The 17,445-nt window shown below is 40.4% G+C and overlaps 1 protein-coding gene across 1 annotated transcript in view; it reads left to right on the top strand.

Annotated features, from left to right (window-relative positions):
- The window catches only part of MYH9 (myosin heavy chain 9), a 74,104-nt gene that overhangs the window by 43,666 nt on the left and 12,993 nt on the right, over positions 1–17,445 (top strand). Inside the window, exons 11-27 of the mRNA XM_052790248.1 lie at positions 870–988; positions 2,107–2,259; positions 4,109–4,282; positions 5,083–5,256; positions 5,833–5,947; positions 8,322–8,515; positions 8,853–8,974; positions 9,357–9,426; positions 10,389–10,549; positions 11,279–11,387; positions 12,364–12,495; positions 13,168–13,374; positions 13,879–14,016; positions 14,518–14,641; positions 15,504–15,675; positions 16,264–16,476; positions 16,935–17,079. Of these exons, the coding sequence (XP_052646208.1) occupies positions 870–988; positions 2,107–2,259; positions 4,109–4,282; positions 5,083–5,256; positions 5,833–5,947; positions 8,322–8,515; positions 8,853–8,974; positions 9,357–9,426; positions 10,389–10,549; positions 11,279–11,387; positions 12,364–12,495; positions 13,168–13,374; positions 13,879–14,016; positions 14,518–14,641; positions 15,504–15,675; positions 16,264–16,476; positions 16,935–17,079 (2,522 nt within the window). The remainder of the gene's footprint in view (positions 1–869; positions 989–2,106; positions 2,260–4,108; positions 4,283–5,082; positions 5,257–5,832; positions 5,948–8,321; positions 8,516–8,852; positions 8,975–9,356; positions 9,427–10,388; positions 10,550–11,278; positions 11,388–12,363; positions 12,496–13,167; positions 13,375–13,878; positions 14,017–14,517; positions 14,642–15,503; positions 15,676–16,263; positions 16,477–16,934; positions 17,080–17,445) is intronic.

Below are 17,445 nucleotides of genomic sequence, written 5' to 3'. Positions count from 1 at the left end.
GGCTAGGCAGGAAGTACATGTGATGACCAGATGAAAAGGATTACTCTACTGGAGTATGTAGTGTGTGTGTGTGCGCGCGCGTGTTTTTTAACCAAGCTAGGAATGACTGCCCCTACAAAGCTATATTATCAGACTTTAAGGAATGTTCTCTGCTGACTTTGTAGGTAGACTTGTAACTGTAAGAGTAAGATGGATAGTTTTGTGGTAGGTATAAAGTACGTGTACATATTTTAATTGCACTGCCCATTTTTACATGTGTAAATAAGTACCGTGTTTCACATGATGGAAGGCTATCTGTTGGAAGACTTAACTCTTAGACCTTCATTATAGATGTACTGCAGAAATATAAGAGGTTGCCAGTTTATCTTTAAGTGTTTATATTTTGGGCTGTTATTATTATGGAAAATATGCTCTAAATGGCATTTTGAGAAGGAGAGTAAACCATTTGGGTTTTGGATCTTGAATCTGAAATACAGAGTTGCCTCAAAGACTAATCAGTAAATGAAGACAGAACAATTAGCTTGATTAAGAAATCCGTTACTTGATATATCTTTAAATTGATTACAGACTATGAACTTCCTAAAGCTTCCATGTTATGACTTAGTGGTATGTTGCTTCAAATTTACTCTCATGGCTTCTGGAGAAACTCAATAACCTGTAGTATGGGTTGCAAGAGTTTTTTCGGGATTTTTTCATTTTGAAGATGCCTTTCTTTGTCTCATCAATCTGTTCTTCATTTAACGTTTTTTATAAGCTGTTTTATGACTCTCTCGGGAAGGCAGTTGCAGGAATGTTTTTCTTTCTGTTGCTTTCTGTGAGAAAAATAAAAGAACATTAATCTCTTTGTTGTTTCCCCTTACTGTCTTTAGCTGCTCAGAAAGTGTCTCACCTTTTGGGTATCAATGTGACGGATTTCACTAGAGGTATCCTGACTCCTCGCATCAAAGTTGGGAGAGATTATGTCCAGAAAGCTCAAACCAAAGAGCAGGTATGCATTCTCTAAAAATGAACGAGTACTTTAGTCTTTAATCTTGCCGCCACAAAGCTAACAAATGTATTAGAGGTTTCTGTAACATTTAATAACCATCTTTATGACTGCAGTGTATGGCAACCACACTTGAATAATGTAGCATACATATGGCTTCTAGTATTTGCTCACTTGATCTGTATAAAGATTTCTATCACCCTGCCCCTGTAGCACTTTTTCTCATCTTAAAAAAAAAAAAAAGAGAGAGAGAGAGAATGCAGCTCCCCTGATTTTGGTGACTGGCTGTCCCAAGGGAGTAAGTTCATTCAGTGCTGCGTGCAAGGATAAGATTTTCAAGTTGCTGTAATGCAGAAAGCACCGTTTTTGAGTAGGTCACCTACGAGGGTGGAAGAATTCGCTGCTCACCCTTGAAACTGATTGTAAATTTTGTAACACTCTTGACTCAGGTTGTGCTCTAAATGAAGCCTGACCTAGGAGCTAGTGGCTTCCTGAATGGAGCAAAGCCCCTGTGCTTACTTACTGCATGGCTTCTTTATGAACACATCCTTATTCTCAGTGTAAATAAACATGCCCGCGTAACATGGAAAAGATTAGGAAGAGAGTGAAGTCTAGAAATAGTCACAGGCTGCCTTTCCATGCTGCCTTTCCATTTTGATATTTAATTTCTTACTATACATAGTATTTTTGTGTCAATCACAGGTAGGGTAGTGGCATGGGAGGGAGGGATTTGGCTTCACAAAGCCTAAATTACAAAAGAATTTAAATGCTTTTCTTTGGGCCTGTGAAACATGCTGTGTTACTATAGTCTTTGGAGGTGACTGGGCATAATTTTTCTTTCTTGAATACCAGGCATTGGTTTCTCCAACAGGCAGGATCCTGAATTTTGGCTTTGACACACTAATTTAGTAAGACACATTGTTTGCACTTGTTTATGGAGTATCGCTGTGCCATCTACTTTTCATGGGGAATAACCTCTGAAATGAGCCTTATTCAGTGAGTTTGGTGGTAGAGAGAAAAATCTCAGACTACAGTTGGGCCATTAGATGCCGAGACAGTGTAACCTGTGCCTTCCTTTGGATTATAATGTAACTCCTGATCTTTGTCTTTTTTCTATTTAGGCTGACTTTGCCATTGAAGCGCTGGCTAAAGCCACTTATGAACGTATGTTCCGGTGGCTGGTTATGCGTATTAACAAGGCATTGGATAAGACCAAGCGACAGGGTGCGTCCTTCATTGGAATCCTTGACATTGCTGGCTTTGAGATTTTTGAGGTAAGGAGATGTCAAGTCCCTGCACTCAGCACAGTTTACCATGGAGCAAAGACCGCTGAAGGAAATGGCTTTAAAACTGGAAAAGAACAGTATAGTTTTGGAAAGGATGTGTATTCTGCTTTTGTTATTTGAGTTCTCTGCTGATGTGAACTGTCAGATAAGTTGTTAACTGACTTAAGTGGTTCATTCTTTAGTTTTTTATGTATTCTGCAAATGTTTTATCTCATTGCTGTATATTCTGATGCTTACAGCCTTTTTCACATGTGCATTAGAATTATTTTAATTTCACAGTTCCAGGTGTTCTTGAGGTTTTATAGCTCACAGCTTAAGAGTTTGCTAACCTACAAAAAAGTCTTTTAAAATGTCATGTAGAGTTATGGATCACCACTGGTCTTGAAATTTTATGTCCCAAAACATTTAAGTGATGACCCACTGAAACCTATTAGCATCATTAAAAATTGTTAGAAATGGTTTCATCTTCCTGCTGATGAGTTTTGAAAAAGACAAAGACAGGGTAGACCAAATCAGATTCAACAAATTCTGACCTATGCATGCTCCTTTCTGCAAGAAGCCTGAAAACTGGGGATCAGAGTGTGGTTTCACATACAGCTAAACTGATTTAACAGCAGCTTCTTGATGCAGAAAAGGAGTGAAATTGCTGCTTTTCCCCTCTGCTGCTCCTGGCTGCAACTGCTTGTACTGTTCACCTCTCTAGCTCCGTGGAAAATATTTTCTCAGGGTGTTTTATAATTGAATCAGTCTGCAAAGGGAAATCTGAGTATAAAAACTGATGCAAGATAAATGTGCGAGAGGAAGAGCTGAAGGAAAGTTGAGGGAGAGATGGAAAAGAGGGGAAGTGGGAGCTCCCTCTATAGGTGGCAGTGAGCTGTTAGGCTAAACCCTTATGTCTATGAAATGACAATTGCAGAATGTGGCTTTGCATTATACTTAGTCTGAAGCAACCACAGGCTGCCATCAGAAAAGAACTATCCTGCCATTATCCCAGCCGGGCAGATCCTATCAACCTGTGTTATGCTGGATCTATCTCATGTGCAGCTGCAAAGTGAATTGGACCAACTTATTCATGAAATGGAAAACTAAGACACAGAAAAGTTGATTGGTTTTTTTCTTTTTTCCTTCTTTCTTTTTTTTTTCCTTCCCCCTCTCTGATCAGTCTACCTTTGGTTTTACGGTTGCTGGATCTCGTGAAAAGGAGGGGAGTGGAAATACATGGTTAGGAATTACTGAAACATGGAGGAAGTGGAACAGGACTTTTCTCTTTAGCAGCTGCATTACGTTTAGTGTGGTCTAACATGCAAATGCACCGTGGGTTATTAACCTTGTCCTTACAGTTTGAAGAAACCTAGAGATGTTGAATAAATTTCCCTCACTTTCATTGCTCTGATTTTATATATGAGGATTAAAAAGGGACTTTCCAGCCCACATGCTTTTAGGAATGCTTTTAGGAATTTGTCTTCAGGCTTCTGTTGCTGCTTCTTTCCACGAAGAGGAATTGCCAGCTCTGAGTTTGTGAGAAAACCGGAGTCTTTTCTGTTCCCGGGTTAAGCAGCTGCAGCAATTCTTCTGCTGTTTACAACTAAACATTCTTTTGCAAAGTCTGAGGAACAGTGTGTTTGAACTTCCCTAGGGATTGCAGCAGTGATGCAGTGGCATGTGACAGGAAAGGCAGTTCATAACCAAATGGGGTTATTGACAAAGGGCTATCCACCCCAAACAGAACAGTAGCTTAAATTCCTGAACTATAGATGTGATCTTTTGTGCTAAGAGAATAGTAGGTGTGTCTTCAAAAGCAACTGTTCAAACATCTTTCTACCTTTTTCTTCATTAGCTGAACTCCTTTGAGCAGTTGTGTATTAACTACACAAATGAAAAGTTGCAGCAGCTCTTTAACCACACCATGTTCATTCTGGAGCAAGAAGAGTACCAAAGGGAGGGCATAGAGTGGAATTTCATTGACTTTGGCCTGGATCTGCAGCCCTGCATTGACCTCATAGAGAAGCCGGTAAGCTTGTTCTTCTACCATCCAGCAGCCAGAAATCACTGCACTAATTTTGTCATTGAGGACATAACCTCTATGTGTAGACGGGAAACTAACTTTCTAGCTTTTGTAATCCTCTACTGACACTGTGGTAATGCTTAAAAGCAGAAGTGAACAGTTTCCTCATTGTCTGAAAGTATGTCACCAATAAATCTGTTAGTATCAGTTCTGTAGGAAACATTGCATGAAAATAGATTTAGTCAGCCACTTTTTCCTCTCACAAAATTGTCTTCATCTGTGTAGATCTGCATGGTACTAGATGTATGTGTGGCTTACCATAAGTGGTGTGAACTTCCTTACTTAACTATAAGTGTGATAAGAAGCTGTGAATTTCTGTTGCTTTCATTCTGCTCCAATGAAACTTGGAAATTTATAAATTTCATAGTAGATGTTCCAATAATAAGGACTAGTTTGTGAAATGTTCTGTTATGTTCTTCTGTATTTAGACACCTGGATATTTGGAGAACAGTGTGATAGTGTTCCTTCTGTTAAAAAGGTATTTTTTTTCCATGTAAAACAACCTAGACAAATGTCATGGAAAAGACCTTCTCATAAAAATGTTCAGAATTCAGATGAGGATTTTGAAGAATTATTAACAATTTCTATTAGTATGGAAGTAGTTGAACCGATATCACACAGCAGGTGAATGTGGTGGGGATCGGTCTTTAGGTATCTCTTTTTTTTTTTTTCCCTAGCTATCTAAAGGTGTTAATTATTGGTGTAGTCATGTATTTAATGATGTTTTGATGTTTCCCTTCTTTAAGGCTGGGCCTCCTGGTATATTGGCCCTGCTGGATGAAGAGTGTTGGTTCCCAAAAGCAACAGACAAAAGCTTTGTGGAAAAAGTTGTACAAGAGCAAGGCACCCACCCCAAATTTCAGAAGCCAAAGCAGCTGAAAGACAAAGCTGACTTCTGCATCATACATTATGCTGGCAAGGTAAAGAATTAGCAGCTAAAATGTGAAGATTGGAATGTCTGCTGTATTTTCTAATGCATAACCACTGCTTCTTAGAAATGGCTACTTACCAAAATGGCTGCCTATGGGAAACCAGTGGAAGATTTCACTATGTTGTTCCACTGCTGTGGACCTTACAGGGCCTAAGGGCATTTGCCTGCAAGTTACATATGTATAGTTGAAGACGTGTCAAACTGATACCAATTTAAATTTGTTCTCTGTGACTTGATGAGATTGGAGGTATTTTTCAGAAACCTTCCATCAAGACTTCATGACCAAAAATGATGATGCAGTTGTTTTTTGTGTCACAGTCTGGGTGGTGCAAACTAGCATTGCAAATCCATTCCCTTTACTGACAGAACAGAACATGCAGCTGTCTGTCAGGGTTTGAAATTTGTAGGTATGCTTGCTTAGATGGCAAATCCAAGAATGATTAGGTAATCTGTTGTTGATTGCGCAAACCTCAGTGCTACTTTTATAGACTTTGCAGGATCTTGTTGCATCTTGTGCTGCAGAAAATCCCCCCCCCAAGTTTCTTGATGTGTTTGTCTTCTCCAGGTGGATTATAAAGCAGATGAATGGCTGATGAAGAACATGGATCCGCTGAATGATAACATTGCTACTCTTCTCCACCAGTCATCGGATAAGTTTGTGTCTGAGCTGTGGAAAGATGGTATGTAATTAAACTTAATCTCACTTGTTTTCTCTTGTTTTATGTGGAAGAGTCTGTTTGATCATCAAAAGTCTGTGATGAGCTGCGTTTGCTTTCTTCCCTGCAGACTAAGCCACCAAGATGAGCATTATCTGGAACATCCTTTGCTTAGATCATGGTATTTCATTAAAAGTTCATTGTAACTCAAGAGAAAGATTCACTTGCATCAACCTACGTTAAGCTCACTGCATATATAGCAATTATTTCTTGAAACCAAGAATGCCAGGGTAAAATATGAATGCATCATTATGTCCCAGCGGCTTGCATAGCTGCAACACTCAAACACAAGATCTGAGGTTGAATCTATGTTTTCAGTCCTGCAACTAGTGTGGTCTTTTTGCAGTGTTGTTCAGTATTTTACTCTGTCTTCTCTGGATTTATCTGCTTTTGAGTCTTACTGTTGCTGTCACTTTCTGTGGTGGGTTTTCTTTGACGTCTCTGTCTGTTGCAGAGATGCAGAACGTTCAGAGAGCCTATTTCTATCAACACTTTCCTATTCTTCATCTAGAACCAGGTGACTGAGAAACCCGGCTGTCGTGTCATGTGTGTAATGCATCCTAGAGCTGTGCAAGAAATGCTTCCGTTAACTTCTCTTTGTCCCTTTGTTATACCTGCTTGTCTTTCTTGTTCATTTCCTCTGCTTTGTGCTAGTAGCTCCTCACGGACTTTAAAACAAAAGCAAACTCACCTTGCAAGTGGATACAAGAAAAATATGGACATATTCAGGTGCTAAAGGTTGCTCTTGCAAGACTTGCATAGCAGCAGCTAAAAGCAAATCCCTGTCAACTGGTTGAACGTAGAGCTAGCAAGGCAGTATTTCTTGCAAGATTTGGAAGGAAGATTTCTGAGACTGTTTAAACTGAAATCCAGTTTAACATTGATTCTAGTATTGGGATTTGACTTCAGCTGCTGATCATTTAAAAGAAAGTTAGTTTGGCAAAGGAACTTGTACTGCATGAAAAATGACTGTCAGCAACTTGTGCCTAGCAAGGCCTTTGCTGTGTGGGACTCCTTTTGGACTTGAAATGTCGATTGAGCCACAGCTTATCAGTTCTCATTTATTGTTCTTAGCTGGATCTCCTGTTGCAAGTGACTGTCCTTTTTGCTATCTTGATGTAGATTGCAGGGCTCACGATTTTTAAGAGGATTGTTCCAGCTGCAATCTGGGACACTCTTCTGTGGGTTTCCCTGTGATGTCATCTAGTAACATAACCTTCTTTTCTTTCTGATAAGACAACCTTGACCCTATTCTAACAGCTGCTCTAGAAGTGAGCAGGTCTAAACTAATATTAGCTGTAAATCAGAGTATCCTTTCTTGTTTCTTCTTTTGTTGGGGTTTCTCTTAGGTTTTTTTTTTAATCAGAAGCCTGTTGAGCACAAGTTGATGTATTTTCTGAAGTGAACATTGGGAGCCAGAGTGTAGGCATCAGCCAACCACTGAAGATAAAGTGTAGTAGCTTGAAGCCCTTAATAAAAATGCACTGGGGGTGTGGAAATGTATAGTGATACAGTTGGTTTTGGTTGGGTGGGTGAATTTTGATCTCCATGTAGAAGAGCAATGGGAAAAAGTAATGCTTTAGTTTCTTCTTGGCCCTGCTACTCTCAGATCTAGTTGGCTTCTATTGAAAAAAAGGATCTCTGGAGTCCACCCATCAAGGTGATAGCTTCATCAGTGCTTGGATGTCACTGTGGCGTAGTGGAGAAAACTGTTGGGGCAGGGAGTTCTGACTTGCTCCTAGTGGTATTGTTCATGTCTCTGTCATAGAATACTCGTACTCCAAAAATAACTCAAACAGTGGTATCTTGAGGTTTGGTTTCTATCATGCCTTTTACCATGTTTGCTCATTTTATAAGTAGATACGTCTCTTCTGATCACCAGTCATGGCAGTTCTGCCTGTAATGCAAGAGTGAAGCTGGGCTTTTTCTCTAACTGTGGCCCCTTCTGGGTCAGAGTTAACTAAATGTTGACTCTGCTGGGCTAGCAGCTAGAACTCTTGGTTTGTTGTTTTTCATTGTAACCTAAGCAAGTAGAAGCATCTGAAACTTACTTCTAGATTGCTCTCCCAGAGCTGCCATCCAGAGCATCAGTAATATGTTTGGGAGTAAGTTTGACTCCATCACTCAAGCTTCCTGTAGTGAGCTGTTGCTTTTTTTTCCTTCCTGCTCCTATCCCTGCACAAATTCTGTACAGGAGTCTACATCTGTGTAGAGATGAAGCAAAAAGGATCCTGCAGCTCCTCTCGTTTATCCTGTTCTACCCAGATGTTCTTTGTACGTTCCAATGCTTCCTTTGTTTGCAGCAGAATTTTAACGCTCTTTCTTGTGCTCTCTCTAGTTGACCGTATTGTTGGGCTGGATCAGGTAGCTGGTATGTCAGATACAGCATTGCCAGGGGCATTTAAAACCAGGAAGGGTATGTTCCGAACAGTGGGACAACTCTATAAAGAACAGCTGGCTAAACTGATGGCTACCTTGAGGAACACCAACCCCAACTTCGTCCGTTGCATTATCCCCAACCATGAGAAAAAGGTAAAGACTGTTATAACAGCACAGCCCATGCGATCTTATGTGGGCTTCCTGGGGCACGTGGCTGGGTTACTATCTTTTGTCAGGTTTTACAAGAGATTTTGAAGAGGTCCCGTTTTCTCTGGATATCTTTTTAAGGTCATCCTAAATAACTGTATGCTTACCAAAATTTTGGAGACTGATTGTTGCAGTTTTTCTTAAGGTGGCATAAAAGCTTTCAATTGCTTCTAACTGGAAAAGAGAGAACTGGCTGCTTTACAAAAAAGAGGGGGAGGCAAGGGGGTAAGCCTCTTTTCTAAAAGCTTTGTGGTATTTATAAAGTATACTTTTTCCTCACTAGGCTGGAAAACTAGATCCGCACTTGGTCCTCGACCAGCTTCGCTGTAATGGAGTGCTGGAGGGAATCCGTATTTGTCGTCAAGGTTTCCCCAACAGAGTTGTATTCCAGGAATTCAGACAAAGGTAAGGCCTAGAAAAGAATCTGAAGCAGTCTTTACCCTGGCAAAGTTAAGACATAAGTGCAAAAATGGATGTATTTTATTGCAACTAGATTGCCACTGTTTTCAAAGGCAACACATCTGTCCCTTTGTATTCCCTGGCACAAAGCCTCCCAAAAGCATCTTTGACTTTCTCTACTAAGCGTGTAGTTAAGGTGAGGTGTAGAGGACCCCATCAAAGACTGCTGCTTCATGCTCTGTTGTCTAGAGATGCAACTTCTCTCTTGTAACAAGACTGTAAACTGTCAAACTCATAATGGCATAGGAACGCGTTACTGATTTTCTTTTTTTGTTTGTTGTTGTTTTCAAAAGCTAGTGTAACTAGTCTAATGCTTTCTCCTTTTCAGATACGAAATCTTAACTCCAAATGCAATTCCCAAAGGATTTATGGATGGAAAGCAGGCTTGCGTGTTGATGGTAAGACATCCCAGAAACTCTGCTTGAATAGAATAAAATTAATGGGCGCGGTTTGGAAATCAGAGTTGTGCATGTTAAATATATCTTGTACTCACAGACCAAAATTCCAAAGTCAAATGTTTTGTCTGAGAGGAGCGTGCAAAAAGCTTTCTCTTGGCTTCGCAGATGGAGGCTTTTGACTAGCATGAGGCTCAATAATCCTAGGCAAAGAGGATCTTTGTGTTTCCACAGATGCATACACTTTGAGATGCCAGCAGTATTCATGGAATCAAAATGCTTAGAAGCATTAATGTTATCTTTAGCACATGCTTAAAGTATGAGCTTCAACAAACTTTTTGTAATGGCCTGCTGATGACAAATGCTTTCAGTGAAGGTTCCGATGAATTTCTGCAGAATTGCCTGCTTCAAAGGGAAAGCTTTGGCTCTGTAGCTTGAAGACTAGGGGAGACTGAATTGAATTTGGCTGTAAGGGATTCCTTTTTTTTCTGTCTTAAAGGAGTATACCTTATTCCTCTTAACGATTAGAAGTGTTGACAGCAAATCCTTTAAAGGATGGGAAAGTTGGTATGGGTGCCTTTTTCTGACAAAGATTAGGACTGGGAAAAAATAAATAGGAAGGATCAACAGATGTGTTTCCTTTAGGGAAGGAAGAGGGCTCTTGGGACTAGGCGTATGTTCCTCACAGCATCCTTGTAGTTCTAGGTACTTGATGTGTTGTTGCATTAAACAATGCTTTCTATCATATTTTCTGTCTCTGCTTACCTCCATTTCATGCTGTGCTTGGCTGAGCTCCAACTCCTCTAATTGGGACAGGACTTCACTGGGAGCTAGCAACTTTGGTTGGCCTGAGTGGCTCGTCGTAGGGAAGGGGTATCTTACAGCCATGACACACAAATATGTTTTATGATGTTTCACATGAAGCAGTCTTTGCAGGAGATGAATTATTCACTCTCTCATTTTAGATCAAAGCATTGGAGCTGGATTCCAACCTTTACCGAATTGGACAGAGTAAAGTGTTTTTCAGAGCTGGAGTCCTTGCTCATCTTGAGGAAGAGAGAGACCTGAAGATCACAGATGTCATTATTGGCTTCCAAGCATGCTGCAGAGGCTACCTGGCCAGAAAGTAAGGACCATATTTGTAAAGTACATTATAAGCATGTGTATTTCTCTCCCATTCGGGTATAAGTTTCTCTTCAAAACCAGCTGACTAGAAAGTATTTTTTGTCAGAAAGGCCAAGATTTATTTGTTGTATATAACAGTTGATGGTGTTTTAGCATTTTCTGATCTCTGTAATGCTGGACTTCTGGCACCTGCAAGAAACTCCATGTGCTACTATCCCACATACTATCAGAGCAGTAAAGTCTATTGCTCTCTATAGGAATACTATACAGCAGGCAAAGTTTTTGACAGAAGTACTGCAAACTGCAAATGTGAAAATGAAAAGGTCTTAGTACAGTACTGATCCAGGAGGTATAGGATTTCTCTTAAGCTATTGGGTAGGACTGCAAATGGTATGGTTTTAAAAACAAAACTAATACCTGTCAGACTGGCAGGAAAACAGACCTCTGTTTCAGATCTCCCTTTTTTGAAGTGAAAATAGTGAGGCTTTTCAGATTAGAAGATATTAGGGAAAAACTTTATTAAATAGGAAATTGAATAAAGGAAAGGATAACCACTCTTACCTGAGCAGAAAAAAACTTGAAAAGATAGAGGAAGTTCACTGGAAATTTTGCTGTTTTTTTAGGAGGGAACCTTCTAAAGTAAAAATGTAGAGGTATCTAAGAAAGGGCTTGGTGGAGAGAATTGCATGCTGCTATGGGTTCCTTTGTCTGACCTCCTTTTACCTTGCAGAGCCTTTGCCAAGCGCCAGCAGCAATTGACAGCCATGAAAGTGCTTCAGAGGAACTGTGCTGCCTATTTGAAACTGCGGAACTGGCAATGGTGGAGGTTGTTCACCAAGGTAATATTTTTTTTTTCCTCTGCAATTTTGACAATTTTGTTGCAATTTGAGCTTCTCAGGTTAAACCAGAGCACAAAAGCTACTTCCTCTACAGTCGGGCTGGCTTACAACTACACCTTGATTCATTTAGGCAGAGAATATCATAGCATATTTTATACCTATGCAGTATGCCTGCATAAACCAAGTGCAAGACTATATCCAAGTAATGTTGTGGAAAAGCAGAAGTCATCTTTTAATGCTTTATGCCCAAGAAGAGTAAGAGGATTGCTTGCTTTGGTGGTATGACACTTCGAAGAGTCACTTATTACACGTCTAGTCAATTTAGCTAATCAAAAATTGTTAGTATGGGGATGGCTTGCCATCTCTTTCTCCAGGGTTGTAAGAGCAGAGGAAAAGCACTGAGCTCTGATCTTGCTGTTAGACTTGTTAGATATTTTACATTTACAAGGACAATGAACACGTGAAGAAATGGTCTTTTTTCTGAATGTATGTGATTTCTTGCTTTTTAGCCATGAGACTTTGCAGCTAAATGAGAGTTGAGAGCAGCGTTTAAACTTTTCTTCTCTTTCATATGAAATGACTTCTGAGGGTTTTTGATGGGGGAGCATGGAGATGGGTGGTGTTTGTTTTTTGTTTACATTGACCTACTTGTGAATTTCCCCTCTCTATGGCAACTTTTTTATTCTCCTACTATTACTACTTAGCCATTGAGGGTCTGGAATTTACCCAACCCTTTTCTGATGCATCCCATCCTGGAGAAAAAGTTAGGCAGGCAGAAAGTGTGTTATTGGCGGAGCAGATGATACCTAGTCCTCTGTGATCCTCCCAGTGTTCATAACAAAACAATTAGTCAGTCCTTCAAATATCACACTTATCTAAAATATTGTTTTATTCAATGCTTATCTAAGTACAAGAGCATTTCTTCATGTTTTCCTTGTTTCTTATACAAGTCTCATTCCCTTGGTTTCCCTTTCAGGTGAAGCCCCTTCTGCAAGTAAGCAGACAGGAAGAGGAGATGATGGCAAAGGAAGAAGAACTAATAAAGGTCAAGGAGAAGCAGCTAGCTGCAGAAAATAGACTGAGTGAGATGGAGACCTTCCAGGCCCAGGTGAGTTTGCAAATCTCGTGTAAAAGTCATCCTCTCTCTACCTGGCCAGCTGCTTGAGAGCACCTCCTTTGCTTTATTGTTCTGACGGACAAGCTGCAGCATTCCACCTTGTTGAAATAGGTGACTTGGCTGCCATCTTGTTCAATTTCCTTTGCTCTTCTTCCCAGCTCAGTTCCTCTAGCAGGTCATTTTGTACAGTGATGCACCTATTGCCCTTCTGTAGCCATTATGTGAAGAAAAGTCTCTTTTGGCTGAGTATTATAGCAAGCTGGTTGAATTCAACCTCGTCATTAATGGAATCCTTTTTGTTTGGAACACAGAAGGTGGCAGCAGGATTGTTTTTCTGTAGGGCTGATAATTATTTCTGTTAATTTTGCAGGGGAAAACTAGAAAATCTCCCTATTTCAAATGGATGTGGTCTTGAGAAATTTGTTAAGGCTAACAATGTGGTTGCTAGTTAAGGCTAATATGTAGTTGCAGTGCATGTTTTGTGAAGGAGAACAAACACTTAGAAACTGTGTTTTGATATTTACCTTTTGATTAGCAGCAGGAGACTGCTGCAATGATTAAGACTAACTGGAACACAGGAGCACATAACTTCACTTAACACAGATTGCCAAGTGCTTTGGTAAACTGGAGCTTGTCTTATTTCTGGCTTTGTGTCCAATGTAGCTAATGGCAGAGAAGATGCAGCTGCAGGAACAGTTGCAAGCAGAAACTGAACTCTGTGCTGAAGCTGAGGAGATAAGAGCCCGCCTGACAGCCAAGAAACAAGAATTGGAGGAGATTTGTCATGACCTGGAAGCAAGAGTGGAGGAAGAGGAAGAACGGTGTCAACATCTGCAGGCTGAAAAGAAGAAAATGCAGCAGAACATCCAGGTAAGCTGCCTCTTGTCAGTAAAGAGGATAGTAGGGGTTAGAGTCATTCTTTTGTCTCAGCTTGAGGGAAGCAGGAGAGAGAGAGAACAACAACAAAAAAAGCATAGAAAAATCTATCTGTGGAAATAGCAATAGAACACAGCAATTCTGGTGCTGAGCCTGAGGCCTTCAGTCAGTCATCTGGAATGAACTATTCCATTCCTGAAGATGAAGATGATGGCCACTTGTCAAATAATTAGACAAGTATTTGCTTAAGCCAAGGTGTTTTAGGATGGTAACGTTCTTCTTTGCAAAATAGCATTGTTTATTCTGCTAGAAAACTTGTTTGTTAGAATGCAGTGTGTTGCATTAAGTCATGATAGAGATGTCACTTCTGGAAAGTACTAACAATACCTTGAAGGAAGCATAAAGAAACCTTCCAAGTTCTAGTATTGCTGCTGTGCTGTTACATTGGTTAGTGAGCAGCACTGACAAATGCCTTGCTTTTCTGTGGGTGTTGTGAAGGAGCTAGAGGAGCAGCTGGAAGAAGAGGAAAGTGCAAGGCAGAAGTTGCAGCTAGAAAAAGTGACCACAGAGGCCAAATTGAAGAAACTGGAAGAAGATGTGATAGTTCTGGAAGATCAGAATCTCAAATTGGCTAAGGTAAGACTCCTGCAGTTTCTTATGCAGGCTAAAGATGCACAGGTTTTTCTCCTGGAGCCACCCACCAAAGGGTGACCTTTCCCATATTACAGGGAAACTTATGAATGAATTCCATCTTGTCTTTGACATCTCTGACGTGAATTTTTGAAATTAGCCACCCGCCTGTATTCTTTACATGTCAGTATCATATGATATTTAAATAGCCTTGACTAAATAACAATCCATGAGCAAATGTTTTGTGATAGATTGTTATGCCAAACACTATCAAGTTATTTCATAAACAGACTTCCCATTCAGCTTTGAAAGGGCTATCAAATACAAATCTTTAAGTAACCATTTATTTGAATACTATCTGTAATCCTGAAAGGATTTCTTTTGTTCCAAGTTTCCTTGTAGCAGGAGTAGGCACTCATGACATTGCCATCTTTAAGCACAGTCAACTCTGGAAAAATCTCCTGTAATTCCAGAAACTGCTTTGACACTGCCTTCTTAATTCTGCAGGAAAAGAAACTGTTGGAAGACAGAATGTCAGAATTTACAACAAACCTGACAGAGGAAGAGGAGAAATCTAAGAGTTTAGCCAAACTCAAGAATAAGCATGAGGCCATGATCACAGACCTTGAAGGTGGTTTTGGTTTTGTGTTTGTGGTTTGGGTTTTTGTTGTTGTTGTTTGTTTTTTTTTTTAAAGGCAGATCTGCAAAGGACTTGCCTGTTTAGTTTAGTTTTAGGTTGTTTCTTGTTAAAGTTTGTTGAACTTCAGTTTAATTTCTAGAGTTTTAGTCCTCTCCAGTTTCTGAGGGGTTAAAAATTAATCTATAGTGTGTATGCTATTGATCGGTTTGATAGAGCTGTTCAGTGGCTGGCTGAAGGTTATGTGCCTTGTCAGCTGAGCCCTTGATCTAAATAAAAATCCTCTCCAAAGCAGCAGGCCAATGGAGAAGAGAGGCTGGTTCTCTTTCTTCTCCTGCTGTGGAAGTGTCTCCACTTTTCTACTTCCAGCAGCATCAATCTGTCAGGGTTAGTACTCTTTCTGATATCCTGTTGACACAAGTTCTTCAGAGTTCAAGCTAGAGGCACTTTATCTGCAGACCTCCCAGGTTAACATAGCAGGAGACAGCCTATTTAGTTTCAGTGAAGGGAGAACAGACGTTGTGTTCAGCATCACTTAATGAGTGCTTATGCCTGTGTGGTGCGGGTGTTGGGAAAGACTGGCATTGTGCTGGCACTGTTTACTACAGTGAAAGAGGGGAAGGAGGTTTGGCTATAAAATGAGGGAAAGGGAAATTGCCCGGGTATGTTTTGAGGGCAAAATATGGGGGCAGTTGCATGTATAGGTCCTGACAGAATAATGCACTCCAGCTACGGTTTGGCCAGTTGTATTATTAGGAAAGAAAGTATTGCTTAAATAGCTTTATTATCTCTGCTCGTACAACGTTCTTTGAGTATGTGTCATTTGTGTAACTTAATGTGTCCCCATCTCCATCAGAACGTCTGCGACGTGAAGAAAAGCAGAGGCAAGAATTGGAAAAGACTCGTCGAAAGCTTGAAGGGGACTCCAGTGATCTGCATGACCAGATTGCTGAGCTGCAGGCTCAGATTGCAGAACTGAAAATGCAGCTGGCCAAGAAGGAAGAGGAGCTGCAGGCAGCCTTAGCTAGGTGAGAACCTGACCCTGCAGGGGTCAGGGACCACCAGGTTGGGAAGTATTTCTTGTCTTGTGTCACTTTGGAATAGGGACTAAATGGAATCTGTGGCTATTGTATTTCAGCCTGTGAACTGTTAAGATCCATGTCCTTGGCATCAGAGTTCGTTGGCTGCTGCTCACTGCCACATTCTCTGTACAGAGCTAGACTATGAATGTAATGTGCACTGCACATGTTTCACTGGAGCAGCAAGAATTCAGAGGGGGTTCAAAAGTAGTGGCAACATGCTGCCTCTCTGGTAGTTGCTATATTCATCTATTCAGTAAAGTGTCCAATTTCCCATGTAAAATGGTGCTTTCTCTTCTGCTTTCTTCTGTTGTCAGTCTCTCTCTGTCCCCTTCTTTAAGGTAAGTAATCGTGCTCTCTCAAGTATTGGGAGATAGAACTTAGAATTTGTAGATGATGTATGGATCAAAGTTTGAATGTAATATTGTAGAACTGACCAATACCAGCTTTCTTCTTGATTATTCTTAGTAGGACAGGTGGTTTTAATTTACATACAGTTTAAATCTGGCTCTGACCAGAACCCTATGTTGAACACAGGGTGGAAGAAGAGGCAGCTCAGAAGAACATGGCCCTGAAGAAGATCAGGGAACTTGAATCCCAGATCACTGAGCTGCAGGAAGACCTGGAGTCAGAGAGAGCATTCAGGAATAAAGCTGAAAAACAGAAGCGGGATCTGGGAGAAGAGCTTGAAGCATTGAAAACAGAGCTAGAAGACACGCTAGATTCTACAGCTGCTCAGCAAGAGCTCAGGTAACTCCAGCATGTAGATGTGTTGTCTGTCTTGGTTTTGGTTTTGACTTTTAATAAATGCTGCCGCATCCAGTCTCTTACCAAAGCAAGTCTTTGCCTTTATCAGGGTAGGCTGGTTAGCAGCCTCAGTGACTACAGAAGGAGGTAGTGTGCAAGCTGTAGTCAAGACTGCATTATCTCATCTGATGTAAGAAAGTTAATTTGCTCCCTAACCATAGTGTTAGTGATACCCCTGAAACATTCATACTTTCAGGCTATTCCTTCTTAGGCTGAAAGTAATGCTGCCAGCTTGAACTTAAGAAGGGTGCAATGCTAAGTTCTAACTTTGAAAAGTATCTTTGTAGCTCAAAGGGCTGAACAGACCTTGGCATTTTCCTGCATTAGAAATGCTGTTGGTGGTTATACACATCTGTTTGATTCTTTCCTTGGCATCTAAATGGACTTTGTGAATTTTGCAGGTCAAAGAGAGAACAAGAAGTAACAGTTTTGAAGAAGACCCTTGAAGATGAGGCAAAGACTCATGAGGCTCAAATCCAAGAGATGAGGCAGAAACATTCACAAGCTATTGAAGAGCTAGCAGAGCAGTTAGAACAAACCAAACGGGTACGTGGAACAGAAAACACAAGGCCAAAGCAGTCAACCTCCCTGAAATGATAGCTGCTCTATGACAATATCTTAAAGCTGCAGAAGAAGATGAAGTATTCATGATACTAGGCTTCTGATACACGTGCTTTTCTTCTTCCTTTGGTAGATCATTTTTCACTATGAAGCATATGTGAAGTTGTTTTAAATAGTTGCATTAATTCTTTTTTCCTATCAGGCATGTTATACTGCATAGCCAAAACATTCTTTTCACTGCTAGCACTTGTTGACTTGTACAACCTTTAATTTGGAAATCTGATGGTGCAAGACTATCTCCTGTATTGTCATCTTCTCTGATTGTTCCATTGTCTCCTGCTTATCAGTGAC

The sequence above is a fragment of the Harpia harpyja genome, chromosome 6 (genome assembly GCF_026419915.1).
Source record: "Harpia harpyja isolate bHarHar1 chromosome 6, bHarHar1 primary haplotype, whole genome shotgun sequence".
Taxonomy (NCBI): domain Eukaryota; kingdom Metazoa; phylum Chordata; class Aves; order Accipitriformes; family Accipitridae; genus Harpia; species Harpia harpyja.
This window is presented reverse-complemented; position numbering and strand designations above follow the sequence as displayed.